General features: G+C 39.8%; 1 protein-coding gene across 1 annotated transcript in view; it reads right to left on the reverse strand.

Annotated features, from left to right (window-relative positions):
- The window catches only part of LOC114062743 (transcription initiation factor TFIID subunit 4-like), a 138,005-nt gene that overhangs the window by 87,272 nt on the left and 32,547 nt on the right, over positions 1-18,186 (reverse strand). Inside the window, exons 9-10 of the mRNA XM_027894518.1 lie at positions 14,786-14,900; positions 7,901-8,070 (exon numbers count right to left, since the gene is read on the reverse strand). Coding sequence (XP_027750319.1) covers positions 7,901-8,070; positions 14,786-14,900 — 285 coding nt within the window. The remainder of the gene's footprint in view (positions 1-7,900; positions 8,071-14,785; positions 14,901-18,186) is intronic.

Genomic DNA, 18,186 nt, shown 5'->3' on the forward strand with positions numbered 1-18,186 from the left:
AGTTTTCCCAAAACAAAAAACTACAACATAATAACCACGTCCAAAGACATTCAGGAACATTCAAGAATAAACACAGAGTGACTGCAGAGAACTGGAAAAAATGTTCTCTGTTTTTATGCACTTTTGTGCATTGATGCACCACACAGTCAAACCAAGAGATCATTACAGGGACCAGATCAGGAAGGTCTGGAAGAACTAATATGGCAATGACACCAATAGGAGTTCTTAAGAAAACAATAGGGAAGTTGTTAGCTGGGGATTTGTCCCCTGTTTTGATGCAGATTAGAAAACTGTGCTCCTTAAGCCAAGTTCAAGATACTAAACAGGACCTCAGACTCAATCACAAGAAGTACAGGATTATGACAGCACATCAGGTGAGACAGAGGTGGGGACAGAGATAGTTGTAAGGATGTCAGAGGTGACACAGGTGTCAGCATCCTCTAGCACAGTCCTCACAGCAACAGAACACACCCCCCACCACATCCCCAGCACTAAAAGGAGTACCAGCTCCGAGAATTTGCCTCTATGCTTCTGTTCTTTTAAAGCAATTTCTGTAAACAACGCAGCCTTTTTGGCAGTTTTTTTTCCCAGAGAAACCATCTCTCTGACACTTTAATCTGAACAGGTGCCACTGTTGTCACTACCAGTCTGATGCCAGGCAGAGCAGCTGAACACCAGGAACTTCTTAAGGAGGTGAGATGGGCACATCAGACAGCGGACATGCACAAACCCCAGGAAATGATAAAGGATACCAGAAGGGGAGACTGAAGATCATAACCTGAACGTCAGAATGTCAGCACCTTCATCTGTGTACGCCCAGGATTAGGAGAAAACTTGCCAAGACACTGTGCCAACGTTCGTTAATACCAAACAGCGCATCACCACATCATCCACCACTACAGCATTATCCAGGTCAGACACGGCCACCTAACTCTGTCAAAACAGCTTCAGTTTAGGACAGTTCCTATTAAAGTTGCACTTGTACATCATTGTGCAAGAACAGATGGTGGAGCCTCGCGGGACTGTAAAACTGGTTAAATGACAGGTATCATAATCTCTGTATCCACTGAAAAAAGTGTCAAATTGCCAAGCAGTTACAGTTGAGTCGGGACTTGTTTGCAGGAGACTCAGCAACGGGAAGGAGGCTCTAACAAATGCAATCCAAACTCAAGGGAAAGGAAAGACTAAAGGGAAGTTTATGAAGTTTCTCAGCAATTTTAAGAAATGAAAACACTACAACCTTAGTATGAGCAGCAGGATTGCCAAATAAACATAATGAACAATCATTTCAACGTATTTTAAAAAAATATTACCTTTTCCTTTTTCCCCCTTAAAGGATCCTTGAAGATGCTGCTCACTGATCAATGACTTCCTCCTCCACAAAGATGTTCCAACATGTGTTGAGCTCTGGGACACGAGCACCACCTCTAGAGCATGGAGTCTGCCTACAGGGATAACGTGAGTCAGCTTTATTGCAATCTTGAATGGTTCTCAAAGGTTTTCTTTTTATTGTTCTTATTTTACATCCAATATTTATTACCAGAAATCTCTTTATGAGACGGACTTTATAAATGGATCTCCACAGAATGATGATCTTAATTTTACTCTCCTTTGCAGAGACCAAGAAATTTAAGCCATTCATTTCCCAGACACAAACTTATTCTGAAGCTGGGTGACATATTTTGGTAGGCCCTGAAGGCCAGAACTGCCTTCCAGAAATAGCAAGACCTTTTAAAGATGGCTCTTTCACTACATTCACAAAACAGAACGAAAGACTGGTGAAAACAAAATTATTATGGTGAAAAAAAACCCCTTGAATTCTCCAAATGTTTCTAAGAGCAAGTAGTATGGTCATGCTCTCAGTTCAGCTGGAGCAAAACCTTTGAAAATGATGCCTGAATAAACAGCATCATTTTCTTCATAAATAACCAGACTTTAAACACAGCTAAATTAACCATCTCTATTTTGAGAAATTACTGCTTGATGAAACAACATCAGTTCTGACACCTACAGGTGAAACTGCTGAAAGCATAACTCCCATTCTGTAGGGTTGCAGAACCAATAAGATTAATAAAAAGAAAACCTTAGGAAGTAGACAAAAATATTGAACAGAAGCTGCCCTACCTTTCACAGAAAGGCAGACTCCAAGCTCTCAGGTGGTACTGAAGTTACCATTCCAACACATGTTGGGACATCTTGTAAAACAGGAAGTCTAATCATGGACCTATTGAAGAAAGAACAACAAGATGGTTTAACATTCTGCTGAAGTACTCACTGGTTATGTTTATTTGGCAACACTGCTGCTGATACTAAGATGGGAATGTATTCCCACCTTTTTGAAAAGGAAATAGTAAACGTAAATAACACGTAGTTGTCTTATAATATTGTAACATTAGCAATTGATTAAGTTGGAATATAAAACCAAATTCTCTATTGAACATGTACAATAAACTCCAATCTCAACATAAGAAACTAAATTTACACTGACTGTGGACATGGATTATAACACTGGGAGTAGTGCACACCTTGGAATCTAAATACAATTCCTAGCAAATTGCTTGTTTTATACTAATGAAAAAAGTCCTAACTCAGAACTATTCCAGATGTCAGAATGTAAATACATCTCCACCCCTGCCACATCTCTGCAGTGACAGACTTCAGTCTGCAGGAACCAGAGAGAGTCAGTGCACTTGGCACGCACAGTAATGTGAAAATCTGGATTATACAATACCTAACATGACTTTTTTTTTCCTGAAAAAAAAACAAATAGAATCACAGAAACCTCCATTTTAGGTACAGTTCAAGTGGACTAAGTGTGTCGTTAGGATGACTTCAGAATGCTAAGCTTATAAACAGGTGCATGTTAGAGCAGTACCCAAATACAGTCAACAGTTACATCCACAGGCATTCAAGGAGCTCATCCTGACAGAAAGACGCTGATGGAAAAAGGGGGATTAAAACAAATCTTTCAGTTTGAAGACAAATCAACTCGTGGATAAAAAGTTAAAAGTCAGCAATGAAAACCACCAGGTCGCAACGACAACAAGTGCAGTGAAAACACAAAAATTCCACTCCCAGGCAATCAGAGAGCTCAGAATTTCAGACCCCACAAGCACTGCAATAAAAGCCCTCTAAAGTACAGCAAGCAGAAGAAATGAGCACACTTTAATGTCAGAGCTGCTCTGTATATGAAAGAGCAACCCCAACCAGGGCAGCTTCATCTCACTGGAACAGGAACACAAGTGTTGACAAACATGCCCACCAAAGGAGGATGGCAGAACTACCAACAACTGCTTTAAAGAGAGGCTCTGAAATCTCCTGGCCTGGTTCCACCAAAGGCACCCCAACAGGTTTTAACGTGGTTCAGCAATATAAAAATGCCTTCCAGAGTGTTCAAATTGTTTATTCGAAATATGTACATATGCAGACAACTGCTGCCACTGCGATGCCACACTGCAGATTCAGTACACTCCAGGACACAGGGAACACAGATAAACTATTTCTGTATGTTTTGACCTGCAGTTTTAGAGCAGACATGCAACTCCAGTGTGGCTGAACAAAGAAGGAATCAAGGCAGGACAATGATCAGTATTTCACCAGAGAGAAATAAAAAATATTTTACATGCAAAAGAACAAAAAGGTAAATCTGTAAATTATGTTGAGCTAACCCTAGAACTGTTACATTGATAGGGACAGTGGCTTAATTCTACCAAGCCAAGCTTCTCTGAACTGTTTTTAGGAACACTGTAGGCCTCTTTCAAGCTTCATAATAACTGGCATGCACCACTCTGTGTGTTCTAGCCTAAAAATCTATTTGTATGGAGCAAGAGAAGCCAGTTCTAAGTTTGTGGTAGGAAATATTGCAGATCTATGCTATGTTATCAAGATAACACACTTTTTCCAAAGGAAATTTATAACAATGCTAGATAACACATATGAAGACAATATTTTGTAAAATCACGCTATAGAAAATTTGATTTCTTAATGCAGATGTAAAATACTCTGAATGAATGTGAAATAAAAATATCATTGATGATTTTCCAATGAATTTTTAGCATATTTAAGTTAAAACAACTTGAAGATAAAGGATGGACAGTTAAAATGTTTTCAATATGACCAAACCAGTCCCACATTTCTCAGAATGCCACATTTGTAATTATTCTATTCAGCCAGTGCTCTGTAACAATAAAACTGGAGTAGAAAAAGTGGGTGAAGAACACTGAAAATGAAGAGAAAAAGAGAAAGAAACCATCTAAGTCAAAGAATACAGTAAGCCAGACTTCTGCTCCATTAGTATGGCATTAGGACAGTTAATTTACGGTTAAGATCCACCCCAAGTTGTGAGTTTCAGGGACACTCAATAAAATCAAAATGGCATCATCTGTGGAAGGAAACAGTCAGAATTAAAAGGTGGGGGAGTTAACAAGCTGCTGCAGATTCTAAGCCTGTGAGAACACCAAGCCCTGTTGACAACTCAACATAAAGCAAAGATTTTTGGAACCCCGAGTGAAGGTTCTGGAGACCCCAACTCTCAGTCAAAAGACCTTCCAGAAGAGCACATGACAGAGCTGTTCCCTTTTTCCACAGATTTAGTTACCAGGCATTATAAACAGGATCATCTTTTATCCCACCCTTTGCTATGTCCTGCTACCTTTCACTAATATTTAATATCAAATGCAGTGCAGCCCAGTTCTTATCTGTGCTCAGAAACAATCCTGTAATCAAGAAATTCCTGAGCCAAGGATTTCACAGGATGGTTACAAACCAGAGAAAACTGTCACACTTCACACAACCTGCTTTATTGAGTGCTGCCCCACTGGGTAAACAGTGAAAACTCAGGGTCAAAAACCAGCCTCTAAAACCTAACACAGCATTCTTACAGCTTAAGAATGAACAAAAGTGAAACAATTACAAATTATTAAGGTTATTTTTCTCATTTCATTCCCACAAAACCCCATGGAAAAGCCAGGATTTGTCAGCATTATTTATTTGGCGGGGTCTAATCAGCTTGTTTGCCCTCTAAAGAAACACTACTCATCCTGCTAACAAGGTTAAAGACCCAGAAAGGTTTAAGAGTTTGCATGCACATGCATGAGGAATATCAACCTCTGCCTCTCAACTTCCCCAAAAGAGAAACAAAAGCCTCACAACCCTTTTTTTGCATATGTTTCATTGTGCTGTGCTGTCATGTAAAAAGATCAGGGTTTACAGTTTCATGATCCTGAACGGAATAGCAAAAGCAATACATTATCTGCAGAGAAATCCCCACTCTTGATTTTGCATCAAAGGAGAATTTGAAACAGTCACAGCACCGCCTTCCTACAGGAACAAATGATTACCTGCCCCAAATGACTAGATACAAAACTGGATAAGGAAGCAGGTGGGAAGTGGATGAATATCTTTGCATGCATTACCTTCCAGTTACTTCTTCCATTTAGAAGGATCAATATTAGTCACTTAGATTTAAAATAAACTTTGGATGGTAACAGTGCCAAGTTAAAGTCGAGATAAGAACATGCAATATATTAAGAAACCTCTTTCACTATAACTTTGAGGCATCTGGCTGGTGGTTACTGCCAAAGTCTGAAGAGCATCTGCTCTCACTTTAGCAGTTTATATTCCAGCCCTGGTGAATGGAAGCACAATCTCTGAAACAGCCTTTGGGGAACACTACTGAGTTGCTTGACAGAGCTCTTACTCAGAAAAGAGAGGAGGAGATTAATATTACAGAAAACTTGAAAGCTCTGGCTTCTGAGAAAGGAGAGAGGAGCAGTTTCCTAACACTGTACACACCACAAAGCTCTCTTTTACTCAAACACTAAAAACCTGCCCTAAAACTGAAGTGATTAAACAGGAACAGACCCGAAGCTAGAAAATAACATCTGTTTAAGTCATATTCAGGTAAAAGTAAGAACAAACAGTGTGTTTTGTGGTATTTGTCAACGGGTATAATGAAAACAGAAGAACAAGGACTCCCATAACACACATTTTCCTAACAGAAGGCCACAGGAGCTTTGCTTAGTCCTGGTGTGTCCAGGCACAGCCACAGATGGCAAGACTGAGCTTTGTCATGGCCTTGCAGTGTCGTTATTTTAAGTGCCCAGTAGCACAAACTACTAAATTTGTGTGTGGTCCTAAGCAAACAACAAATCTGGCCACACACAGTGAAAACCAAGCTTCTAAAACTTCAAAATCAAGCTGAAGGAATTCCCTCCTCAAGAGCCATAGATCCCAGATAGTAGCCCACTTGTGAACCCCACAGCCACTTTCCAAACTATAAAAGGCTTCATGTAAAGCCAAAATAAAGCTCTAAAAGTGGCTGCAGGAGATCACTAGGAGTGGCCGCTCTTCTGGATGCGCCGCTTTTGAGAAGTAAATCCCTGCAGCTGCTTTTAAAAGCTTTGAAAGTTTCATTTCAATTATCAAAGCCAATAAAGCTTCAGAAACAGCCACGGGGATTTGTTCCTCAGAGGAGCAAACCCCAAAAGGCGGTGATGAATAGTGTGATGGGTTCTGTGGCTCTTGAAGTATGTACAGATTCCTGTAAGTCCTGCACTTGTAATTACAGCTTCATGTCGTGCAGCAATTGTTACACCCAGACAGCTCATTAGGGCTTATGTGGCAAATTCATCACTGATTTCCCATTTTTTTTTTTAAAAAACAGTTTTGTGTCTGTTCCCTTTCTGTTTTCTTCCACCTGCACCAACTACTGTGCGAGGATTTGTTTGACAAACATTTTTCATGCAGCCCTTGCTGGCTGTCAGTGCCAGGGGGTGGGAAGGCAGCTCACAGATTGCTGCACACACCTCCCCACGCCACATAACCCCATCATCACACCAGCCAGTGATAACCACAGCAACACAACGCCCTTCTCTGAAGGGGGAACCTAAAAGGGCATTTAGGGAAGTACAAGAGCGAGGGCTGACAATAAGTCAGTGAAGAACTCGCCTGCAACTGCAATATAAAGAGGCTCCCGTTAATTCCATGAACATAAACACAAATAACAGTTCAGAAGCAACCACATGACTTCAAAAAAATAACTGTGCTGATCTGCAACAGAATTTTGGTCTTATCTTTAAAACTATGAGAAACAGATCCCTAAAAATGTGTGATGTAAGCATAGGTCTGATAGAAATATGTGATTTACACTGCTAAACAATTTGAGCTTTGTATCTGATGACACTGATGGCACTGAAAACATTACCAAAATTATGCTGAAAAGTACACATTTAGGTATTAGAATATACAGAGTATACTAATGAAGTCTGTCATAAGAAATACATTCTAAGCATACATCCTAACCTTAAAACATCACTGATTTTGAAGGGTTACTCTACTAAATTTTTTAACTTCCTTCTTCAAATGGCAGAAATAAATACACCTTTTTGCCACGATAAAATAAATACAGCTTTTGGAAAAAATGCCACAAGAAAATCACTATGAACTTCAGTAGATGCAGGTGTTAAGAACTGAATAACTGGTTTGTACGGGGCAAGAAAATCTTGACAGGGAACTTCAACATTCTGTTAAATGTTATTCACAGGTGTCCTCTGTGACCTGTACTACTTCCTTCACCTCTCTGTTTCAACCTTCTCATGTGCAAAACATGAAGGAGGACTGTGAGGAATAATTAATGTTTGCAAAGAGCTTTGAGATCCTCGGATATAAAAAAAACACGGGAAAAGCATGAAGTTTAAAAGCACCAGCACGCTATTTTCTTTTTTTTTTCCCCTCAACTTGAGGTTAAGTTCCTTTTATCAGAAAAACCTTGGAAGTTCAGCAATACAAAGACTGTGTAATCAAATGCTTAGATACACCCTTAAGTGCTGAGCATGTTGTGTTAGTGAGCAGCACAGAACTGTGAAGGAAGCACTACAAGAAGGAAAGAGGTGCCTCTCACCCGTTTCAAGGATGCGTTTGTGCAGGGGGACAGCAGCGAGGAAGGGCTCATCCTTACAGGACTGCAGCTGGTTCCCCACCAAGTCCGAGTTGCTGGCCATGATTCGGGCACTCTCTTCGTTGAGATTAACACCAGCCATAGAGGCGACATCGTTGATGTCATCGTCGTCTCTGCAATGAAATGGAAAAAGCCAAAAAAAGAAAATAATAATAATTCTGCATGTGATGCGTTCACTTTGAGGACCATCTGCTGCTCCACGTGCTCCCAGGGGCTGGGCCGAGCTCAGGCACGACCAGTGCTGTCTCCTTTTGCACAGGATGTGTTTTGGAGTCAGAAATGACTGAGTATTTCTCTGATTGTGCCAGGAACACTTTAGGAACAGGACAATTTGAGTGTTAACAGAAGGTGTGATAGAGGGGAATTCATCTGAGAGTCAGTGGTACCAGTGAAATCAGGATGGTCAGCAAACTCAAGGCAATGACCACCACTAATGACAAAGCATTTGGCCATTCTCTTTGTAATGAAAACTAGGAGTAAGATGGTAAAATAAATAACACCCCCCCCAAGAGAAATTAAAAGCAAAACCATGGATTATAATCCTGCACCGTTCCACAAGTGCCTACCAAAATGGGCATCAATGCATTTTCAAGAACAGCCAGGGAAGGTTCTGTGACCATGAAGAGTTCACAGGTAAGCCTGGGTTCCAAGTGTGTTTGAGCAGGTGATGGTATTTTCTCTGGCAACACACAAGAATCAGCTGAATGTGTCAACAATTTAAAAAAAACATGCTACATTTGAGAAGAGGATAGCACTTCCCATGCCAGTTTTGGCCCTGGATACCCTTCCCAACAGCTTGAGAAAGTACCAACAAATTTGAGTTTCCACACCTGTATCTCCCAAGCATCTGTCACCTCCTCCCTGCACGAGGTATGACTCAGAGCTGTGGAAACAGCCATCTGTATTCAGCACATTCTGTTCTGGGGCTATTACTGACACAAACACTGTATTTCAACATATTCTACCAGTGATTACACAACCTTTGAGAATATATATATGGAAAAGTCCTGACTCCTACTACTTTATAAAGTAAACAAACAAATGCTTAATTTAAAATATTTTTTAAAAAAATTACTTCGATATTGTCCTGTGCACCCTCGAATACTTTACTTTGTCACTTGTAAAAAGCTTAACATCTACAGGAAAAAACAAAAGCTGCAAGTAAGGTCTGAGAATAAAAGGAGGGAAATCCAGAAATCCATAATCTAGGTCCTCCCTGTCCTCCCATCCTTTCCCTGTTATCTGCACTAGAGCTGCCAAGTTTGGTGGAAGACTTTCGTGGTTTGTCAGATACCGGTTTTGTTTTCTTCTGTGGAAGAGGTCAAGAAGGGATTTTTGACGGTGTGAACCTGCAGAAATGTGCTGAACACTTGAGGGAGGAAATGGAAAATTTTACAAAGATTGTCAGAAAAATGCTACACAAATGAGATTCTATTATTGCCCATGACTGTTCAGCACTTGATTTCTTCTCTTAAAATGAAATTCCAGAGAACAGTGTTGCAAAATCATAGAGTGGGCAGGGTTGGAAGGAACCTTAAAGCTCATTTAGTTCCACCCCCTGCCACGGGCAGGGACACCTTCCACCAACCCAGGCTGCTCCAAGCCCCGTCCAACCTGGCCTTGGACACTTCCAGCGACAGGGAGTCCACAACCTCTCTGGGCAACCTGTGCCAGGGCCTCCCCACCCTCACAGGGAAGGATTTCTTCCCAATATCCCATCTAACTCTGCCCTCTGGCAGTTTGAAGCCATTCCCACTTGTCTTTCCCTCCAGGCTCTTGCAAATGCTCTCTCTCTCCATCTTTCCTGCAGCTCCTTCAGGCACTGCAAGGCCACAATCAGTTCACCCCAAATCTCCTCTTCTCCAGGCTGAACAATCCCAATTATCCCAGCCTTTCCTCCCAGCAGAGCTGCTCCAGCCCTCCGACTGTGCCCTCTTTTCCCCGTGCCATGGCATGTCTGTGGTGCCCACAGGGGGGTCCCAGGGCCACCACGAGGCATCGCAGCTCCGCGTGGAACGTCCCACTCGGCGCACAAGTTTTAAAAAATTTATAGTTCTCTCTCCTTTTATTGAATAGATTAATAAAGTATAGTCGATCTTTGACCTCCCTCCTGCTCAGCATTTTAGCTACTCCAATTTTAATTTAAAATCTGCAACGACATTAGAAATAAGCAAATATCTTCTGAAATGAAAAAGCAGACCATTAATTTGGGCACAAACCAGGATATCAATGAAATTATCAAAACCAATGCAATGGCACTTACAAAGACCATTACTGGAACTCCTGGACAGAATCATTTCCTTCCATCCTTGAAACCTACTACATGTGAAGAGATCTTTTAGGTTTTGTATTACATGGAAGACAGGTAAGAAATGTTTTAATCACAGCTGGGACTCCGATTTTTTCAGTCTGACCAGAAAAACTGTTTTATTTCGAGGAACCTCATCATGCAAATGAGCTTTGGTTCGGACACTGAAACACACACATCTGAATATAAAGAGGCCTGGCATTCTCACCAAACAATGTGCTATAAAAGTGAACTTTTAAGCCCAATGAGGGAGTTTTCAGAAGTCACTCTGTGGAACAAAGATGCCATCCAGTGGTCGTCTGGACTGATGATTACTGTCTGTGTTTGCCTCTCCATCGGAGCACAACATTTAACAATTTCATGTTTCTTGGCAGATATTGTTTTGCCTGTACTATTTCTACTGTTTCAGTAAATACTTCTGTGTTTGACTGAATTAAATCCTTAGTCTCTCAGGGGTAAATTTAACATTCCAACGCTCATGATATTTTTAATTAGACAGTATGGGTGCTCCAGCTCCCTCCAAACACAAGCTCCATCTTAAAGCAGTCCAAGAGTCCAACTCTTCCTCCTATATTGCACCTCATGTAGCGCCTCTCCCTTTCCTCTTCATCAAAAACACTCATGCAATCACAAAATTAAAAAAAAAAAAATCTCATCTGAAAATAAGCAAGAAAACCCAAAGTATTCACAGTTCTCTGTAAAATGTTTCAGATTTTGTTGAAACTAAGACAAGCCATTATAAAAATCTGGTAACACTGATTGCACACTGTTCTGTTCTTTTCCTACTCTGAGTCAAGGCTGTCCCAAAACTGCAATACTGAACTGCTCCCAAACAAGCCAGGAGAGTACATAAAGCAACTGAGACAACAACATCAGACTATTGATTCCCCTCTCCCTTAAAAAGAAAATTGCACATTGCTAGGAAAAAATCTCTACACACTTGCAAGACTCTGAGAAAGGCTACAAATCCATGGATCAGAGATCAACAACAACAAGTGACTAGGAATTGCTGTAACAGCCACTCTTATAATATATTTTATAATGGTATAAATCCTATTTCCACATTAATTATAATGCTTATTCTGACTTTCAAGCTTTAATTTGAAATTTGTCCCTAATACTGCTTTGTCACACAATTCATTTATGGTCTATGTGGAATCTTGTCACTGATAAGCAAAAGGGATGACAGAACATACCACATTCATGGCCAGCATTGTTCTTTATTTTGAAATATATGGAAAAAATACACAGTCACCTTATAGCTTGAAATATTTATTTGGACAACAACAAAGAAACTTATAGGGTAAGGTTTTGTCACATACCATTTTGAGATGAAAATTTTGAAGTTATCCTCTTAACATCTACATTAGGTTTCTATCACTCCTTTAAAGGGCAAGTTGCCTTGCACATCATCAGATGTAACATCATGCATTTTGAGGCATTTTGGCCAAGCTGTGTTATTAAACTTTTCTTTTTAAAAATGAAAATAAAATACTAAACAACAAATTATTTGGTCTAGGCAAAGAAGGTCTGAAAACAATTCTTTTATTCCCAGGTAGACTCCTCCCTACAGTGCAGCCAGTCAGAAGAATGAAATGTAGGTGCTAAGATCAGCTTCAAACGTTCCCAGAACTATCTCTGGAATAAAAAAAGCCCATCCCATTGGCTGTACAAAACCTAACAGTGACAGGCCCCGAGAGATGGAACCATTTCAGCCAGAGAAAGGCTGCTGTGAAGAGGAAGGAGCACTGGCTGACTGGCAAACCAAACAGGTCAGCAGCACACACAGCAGGGAATGATCTCCCAACTCCTGCCTTGCCTGGCAGGCAGTGCCAGGGTGTCAGAGCAGTCCAGCTGAGGTGGGACAACACAGGAGTCCAAACATGCCACTCCACCCTTGGAGACCTGCAGAGCTGGACCAGCACCCAGCCCAACAAACCTGCTCCCAGCCTGAAGCTGGACCAGCTGAACTCCCAAGGGCCCTTCCAAATGAAATTACTCTGTTCCAGCACAAGGGACAAGTGATTCCACTAGTTCTTTATACTGGCCACTGTCTGAACTAAGGGTAGGAATTACTTGAGGGGCTGCTGCTTTCACCTTCATCAGTGCAGGACTTTGGCACTGGGAGCTCTGGGGTCACCAGATGAGCTGATGAGGTACCAGGCAGCTGCTGACAAAAACACAGGCCCACAAGACTTCAGTGGGACTCCTGCTTGTCCCAGCTACAGACACCTCCATCTTGACTGTTACGGTGCAAATCTAACTCTGGATCTCTGATTGTGACACAAACAGAAAAAATGACTAAAGATGGAACTCAAATTTCCATCCTTAGGCATTAACACAGCTGAAAAGGCAACCAAGTGGATTGCCTGTAGTTCTCTCCGAAAAATTTAGCAACAACAAATTTTAATACAAAAATAAAAGGTTGACACAAAACTCCACAAGTGAAACTTCCCATTGCAGGAGAAGTCTTGGGTTGAGAATTGCCTCCCAGAACAGCTTCTGTAATGCCCAGTGCACGTAAGCAGTCCTACGGTTCATTAACACGTGCTGACATTAAGGCTAAGCTATAATTTACAAAGTTCTTAATTGCTACATCTTTTATGTAATTCCATCTTGTATCTCCCCCAGTCCAGAATTAAAAAAAAAAAAAGAAAAAAAAAAAGAAAATAACAAAGTTCAAAATTTCTATTTCTAGTGACCAACACTTCACTCACAGAAGTGAAAAAGCTCAAAGAAGTTATTTTAAAGAAGGCAGAATGTAAAATAATGAAACAAATATGCAATAATAAAACACTAAGGGCAAAATAAATTTATACATAACACAACTATTTTTCAAAATTCTTGCTTTGCTTTAGATGCCAGTTTGCCTTCTGGCTAAAAACACATTCTTCACACACGCTGGGAATGTTGAGGAAAACTAGTCAGCATTCAGAGGATTAATACAGATTTCCAGCTCTGTGCCTTCAGGCTTAATAGTCAGACATCTATTTGTCCTCAGGAGAGGTTAGGGGTTGAAATGCAAATATGCAAACAACTGAATTCTTTGTTAAGATATCAAGAAAAAGCTTGATCTTTGCTGCTGTTTAATAAATCCTTGCAAATTTTATGGACTTATTTAAATGCAGCTTTGTGTCTTACTATTTTGAAGGAGAAAACAATGCAAGGAAACAAACACATTCATTCTGACTAAAATTTGTTCTCTAGAGGAAAAATGACATACACCCTTGACAGCTTATTTACCAAACTCACTAAAGATTTATTGATTTATCAATCAGTGCCTTGAGCATTTGCTTCTCCCTAAGGGAAAATTAACAATTCCAGCTAACCTAATATATTCTATGTATAAACTAAGTGAATGCAAGAATCAATCCTGGCACAGTTTACAGCACCCAGTTAAAAAAATGCTGTCCCTTTTGGTGGATGTAAAATTGAAAGCTATACTAACGAAGAATAAATGCTCATGTTGCTTACAAACATAAAAAATACTTATTAAGACAGTACAATTGAACCCAACAGACATTTTAATTCATTTAAATACTCAGTGGGAGGCAAAAGCATTGGAAAATAAAAAATTGAATGATTTTGCTTCTAGATTAATACTAAGTACTACCACTATTAGTTGCAATCCTGACATGCCTCAAAGCAGAGGTATTTCAAGGAGCTACAAATTCTCTTCTACTTCACCTGCAAAAGCAGAAGCCTGAAAATTAATCAGTGGTTTGATAATGCCAGGGCAACATAAGAATTCCAGAAGATGAAAATTAAAATCCAGGAGCATTTTGTCATTGAACATGAAAGCAAAATGTTTTAACACCAATAAAATGTGCACAACTAAGATGGTGTTATTGAAAACAAAATGCAGCAAACATAAGATTTGCTTTTCACTAAAAAAAGAAAGAGTAAAAATATCCAAAATACACATTTAAATAAAAGTTTGAAGCTGGGGACAAACAGGACACCCCCTGAGAGAGGACGTGAAGAACAGACACAACAACATCTCCCACCCAGGATAACCCACTCCCAAACCTCCCCACACACAATAACTCCCTCCCAAACCATGCAGGATCTCCCCTGTGCTGCTGAGGGGAAGCTGCAGCCTGGCTGCAGAAGCTTTTGGGCCAGGAAGCCTTGTCATCACAACCAGGATCTTCCCAGCCAGACACATTCCATAGGAACAGCTGAATCCAACACAGCAACCCGACCGTGTGTTCTTTTAAATCTTCACGCTCGTAATTCAGTTTAGCCCGAGTTTTGTTATAATCACAGAATTTAAGGCTTTGCTAAACATTAAATTGTGCTTTTAGAGAAAAATCCTCAAATATGTCACGATCCCCTCCCTTTTATTAAAATAGAATTAAGTAGGAAAATTGCCATCCAATCCCGAGAGAAAAGGCAGGAATTATTGTAAAAGACTGCCCTCTGGTGTCACAGCAACCCCAAATTCTATTTGCTATTTAAGATCCCCCCCAACCACCCCGCTGCATTTTTTTTTTATGATTATTTTTTTCTTTTTTTACCTGAAAGAACCACCTCCAGGGTCATTCAGCTTGTTTTTCTGATTTGCAGAGACCTGAACACCAAAGCCCCCAGGACTTTTACTGGCTTGTATTGTTGGTGCCTTCCCTACTGTGCCTGAAAAACACCAAGCAATGTTATTATGAGCTGTCTTAGACAATTTACATCAAAGAACCTTCTGTCCAGGAACTAAATTTAACTGTCTGTAAATTGCAAACAAAGGAAGTTATTATTTTTAAAGATTACATGCCGAAGAAGAGCCATTTAAAATACAAAATTTATATTAACATTACAGTTTGTTCAATATTTATAGAACAGTAAAGATTCCAAAACTGAAAACCATTGGCCACAACTGGCTCTAATATTTGTAAGGGCTGTAATTGTGCCTGGAATTGCCAGCAAACCCCTTTTCTGGATAATCTGTACAGAATAAAGAAGCAGAATTTGAAATGTTCTTAATACAGATGCTTCAAGTCACAGTCAGGGTACTGAGTCTGCGTTTGACATTTTTTATACAGTAATTGTTCTTTATTGCAGTGAAAAAACATCTATTTCAGAGTTGAAAACACCACATGAATTTTAAAATGTTTTGCATTGCATGTAAAAGAAAAAAAACACTATTGCCAAATTTGACAGAACCCCTCCCATAAAGGTTGTCTTTTGCTTTCTTATCTTGAAAACAATAATTCAAAAGTAATCCAGAACTGTATCTAGACTTCACAGGTCTTGAAGTAGAAGCAAAACTGGGCTTTCTAAATGAGCCAAAGTGTGGTGGACATTGAGTAAATTAAAAAGGGATCTTAATTCCTCTCTGGCATTTGGTAAAATCTAACCAAAAATAATTACACGTTTATGTTGCTAATTAGAAATTTATTATTATTATTATTATTATTATTACTATTATTATTATTATTATTATTATCAGCATCATCATTATTTGCACAGTCTCAGAATTTAACTGAAAAGAATTGGCAAATGAAACTTTTGGAGTAAGCCCTCCCTTACTGCTTAAATACATTTACTTGGGTCATATTTTGTGTTTCCTTTAATCCCACCTGTGTTTGGGCATGTAAAAATAGCTCATGTGTCTACTTGACTTAAAAGCTCTCCCCTTTTTCCTGTAAATCATTCCCTTTTCCTGAGTGTGACACAGTTTGAGAAGGACAGGAGAGCTTTTCCTGCACCTCTCAGACTCAACTGGCAGGGTATGAACCTCAGGAGAGTTACAGGATGTTTTCTTCCACGAATTATAAAAACTTGAAACACAACTACCCCAATAAACCCTTTCAAGAACTCTTCCTGGCTAAAACAAAAGGGTTAGCTTTGAATGAGTCTTGCATGAATTACCTTTGGGTTTTAATATTGAAGTCTTCATCAACTCCAACATATGATCTTAAGGAGAAACTAATTTGACAGTGTTTGTTCAGTTCTCCATCTGTACAAATAAACTGGAGTGTGGACTATCAGTGTTAGCAAACACAAAACCAGATTTAGGACTTCAGGCTCAAGCCAGGGGAATAAAAATACTCTGTCATCAGAATATTCAAGGTCCACGAGATGCCACAGACAGCATTGGTTCATGGACCAGACAATTCATTTATCTGCTTCAGATGAACTAATGGACAGGTTTTCTATTAAGTGAACTGGAAGAAAAGAAATAATACTATAAATAAAAATTAGCAGATCTCTGCTTTGTACAATCAATATCTAGGAGCTTAAAAGCGTGTTAACCATGAAAAATAACTACAATGGTAAAATTAAGGTAACAATGGCAGTCCTTCAGAATTGATATTCTATTTCTTTGGAATCAGCATCAATGCTTTGTTTTCTACAGATGATAATTTTTGATCAAAACCCACGCCCCAAAACTCAAAAGGGTGGTTATCAGGAAAGCAGTGTGCCTGCACCAGGTATGGAAGATCTAAGTCTCACTTTCATCCCAAGGATATGTAATTCTACTCAAATGAATCTGGTAAAGTAAATGGAAGGTTTGGGATGACATTTATAAGTTTTCTGGTTTCAATAAATCACGACTGTGCATGACTAAGCAGTCAGACATAAAATATGGCTACAACACCCATTTACATTATGGGGCAGGGCAGAAGTTTGAAAATCAAAATCACCTGTGGGCCTAGGTATTTCATGGGATTGGTAATGACATACAGAGTCTTTCACCACTGCATCCTTGCTCCAAATTTTAAGTAGCACCACCTAGAAACATAAGCCCAAATTCAGGAGCTTATAAATTCCTAGTTGTATTTCAGCACAGGTTAAATGGCTGCAATGAATACCTAATTATTTTATTCTTTGCCTCAATTCCTCCATCCATAAGATGCAATTCATCTTAATTATTATACTGGTAAGTGCTTCAGTAAAGGAGTGTGAATTTTTCATGCAATAACAACGGTGTCACTTCCCCTGGTGTGGAAGTAATTTTATTTATATAAAAGTCCTTATAGCCTGCCAATTTTATCTAAACCACTCTTTCAAAAGAGTATTACAGTCTGTTCATATGGATGTATTAAAGGTTCATTACACCTGGGGATTCCCTCCTCTCCAGAAGGAAAATGCAGTGCTCTGTGGAGGTCAGCTCAATTCTGCTGTAACTACCTTTAAAAAGTCACACTCCACAAAATTATACTGCTGGAATTTTTATTTAGACCATATCCTATTCCAGTATATTACCTCCTTCTGCAGGAACACCTAGGCCAGTATGAAATATCACTCTGGTGGTGTTTCCAGTGAAAGGTTTTAACAATACATCACAAGGAAGTGTCTCTGTCAGTGCCTCAGCAGCCACTCCGAGCTGCTCACACAGGCCCAGCTCTCTCTCCCCACACAGGGGCTGCACGAGCAGGGCTTGGACAAGGGGATGTTTTCTAAATGCCTTTTCTTGTTTGCTTTGTCTGTGCAATTCAAACAACACAGTGCTGGGCTTAAAACAAACTTCTAACCTGCAATAATCTCACCTGAAAGCAGGACTTGGCATGAATTGGTGTTTTGGAAGCCACTGCCTACCTTAAGCCAAAGTGCCAGTAAAGTTGCACTGCACTGGCTGACCAAGGGCAGTCGAGAACAGATTCATATTCTGAATGCACTGGTTAAAAGGTAGATGCCAGTATCATGTAAATTCTTGGCATTCTGTTGACATTCACAACTTGGGGACTAAACAAGCAAAGAAATAGAATCTGCCTTCACTCTCAGACACGTTCGTCAGAAGTGAAAGCTCCTGCTATAAGATGCATGGACATGTTATGAACTCAGGACATGAGTATCAGTGCCATCAAATACACACATTTTATGGGGAGTAAATGTATTTCTTCCTAACTTGGACAAACAGCCTACAGGATTACAGTGACAGCTTGGTCTCCATGTCCATTCAACCTTTGGATTCCCCTAAGAG

This window comes from Empidonax traillii, unplaced genomic scaffold, assembly GCF_003031625.1.
Source record: "Empidonax traillii isolate 1590-97213 ecotype Southwest subspecies unplaced genomic scaffold, ASM303162v1 scaffold432:size744455, whole genome shotgun sequence".
NCBI lineage: Eukaryota > Metazoa > Chordata > Aves > Passeriformes > Tyrannidae > Empidonax > Empidonax traillii.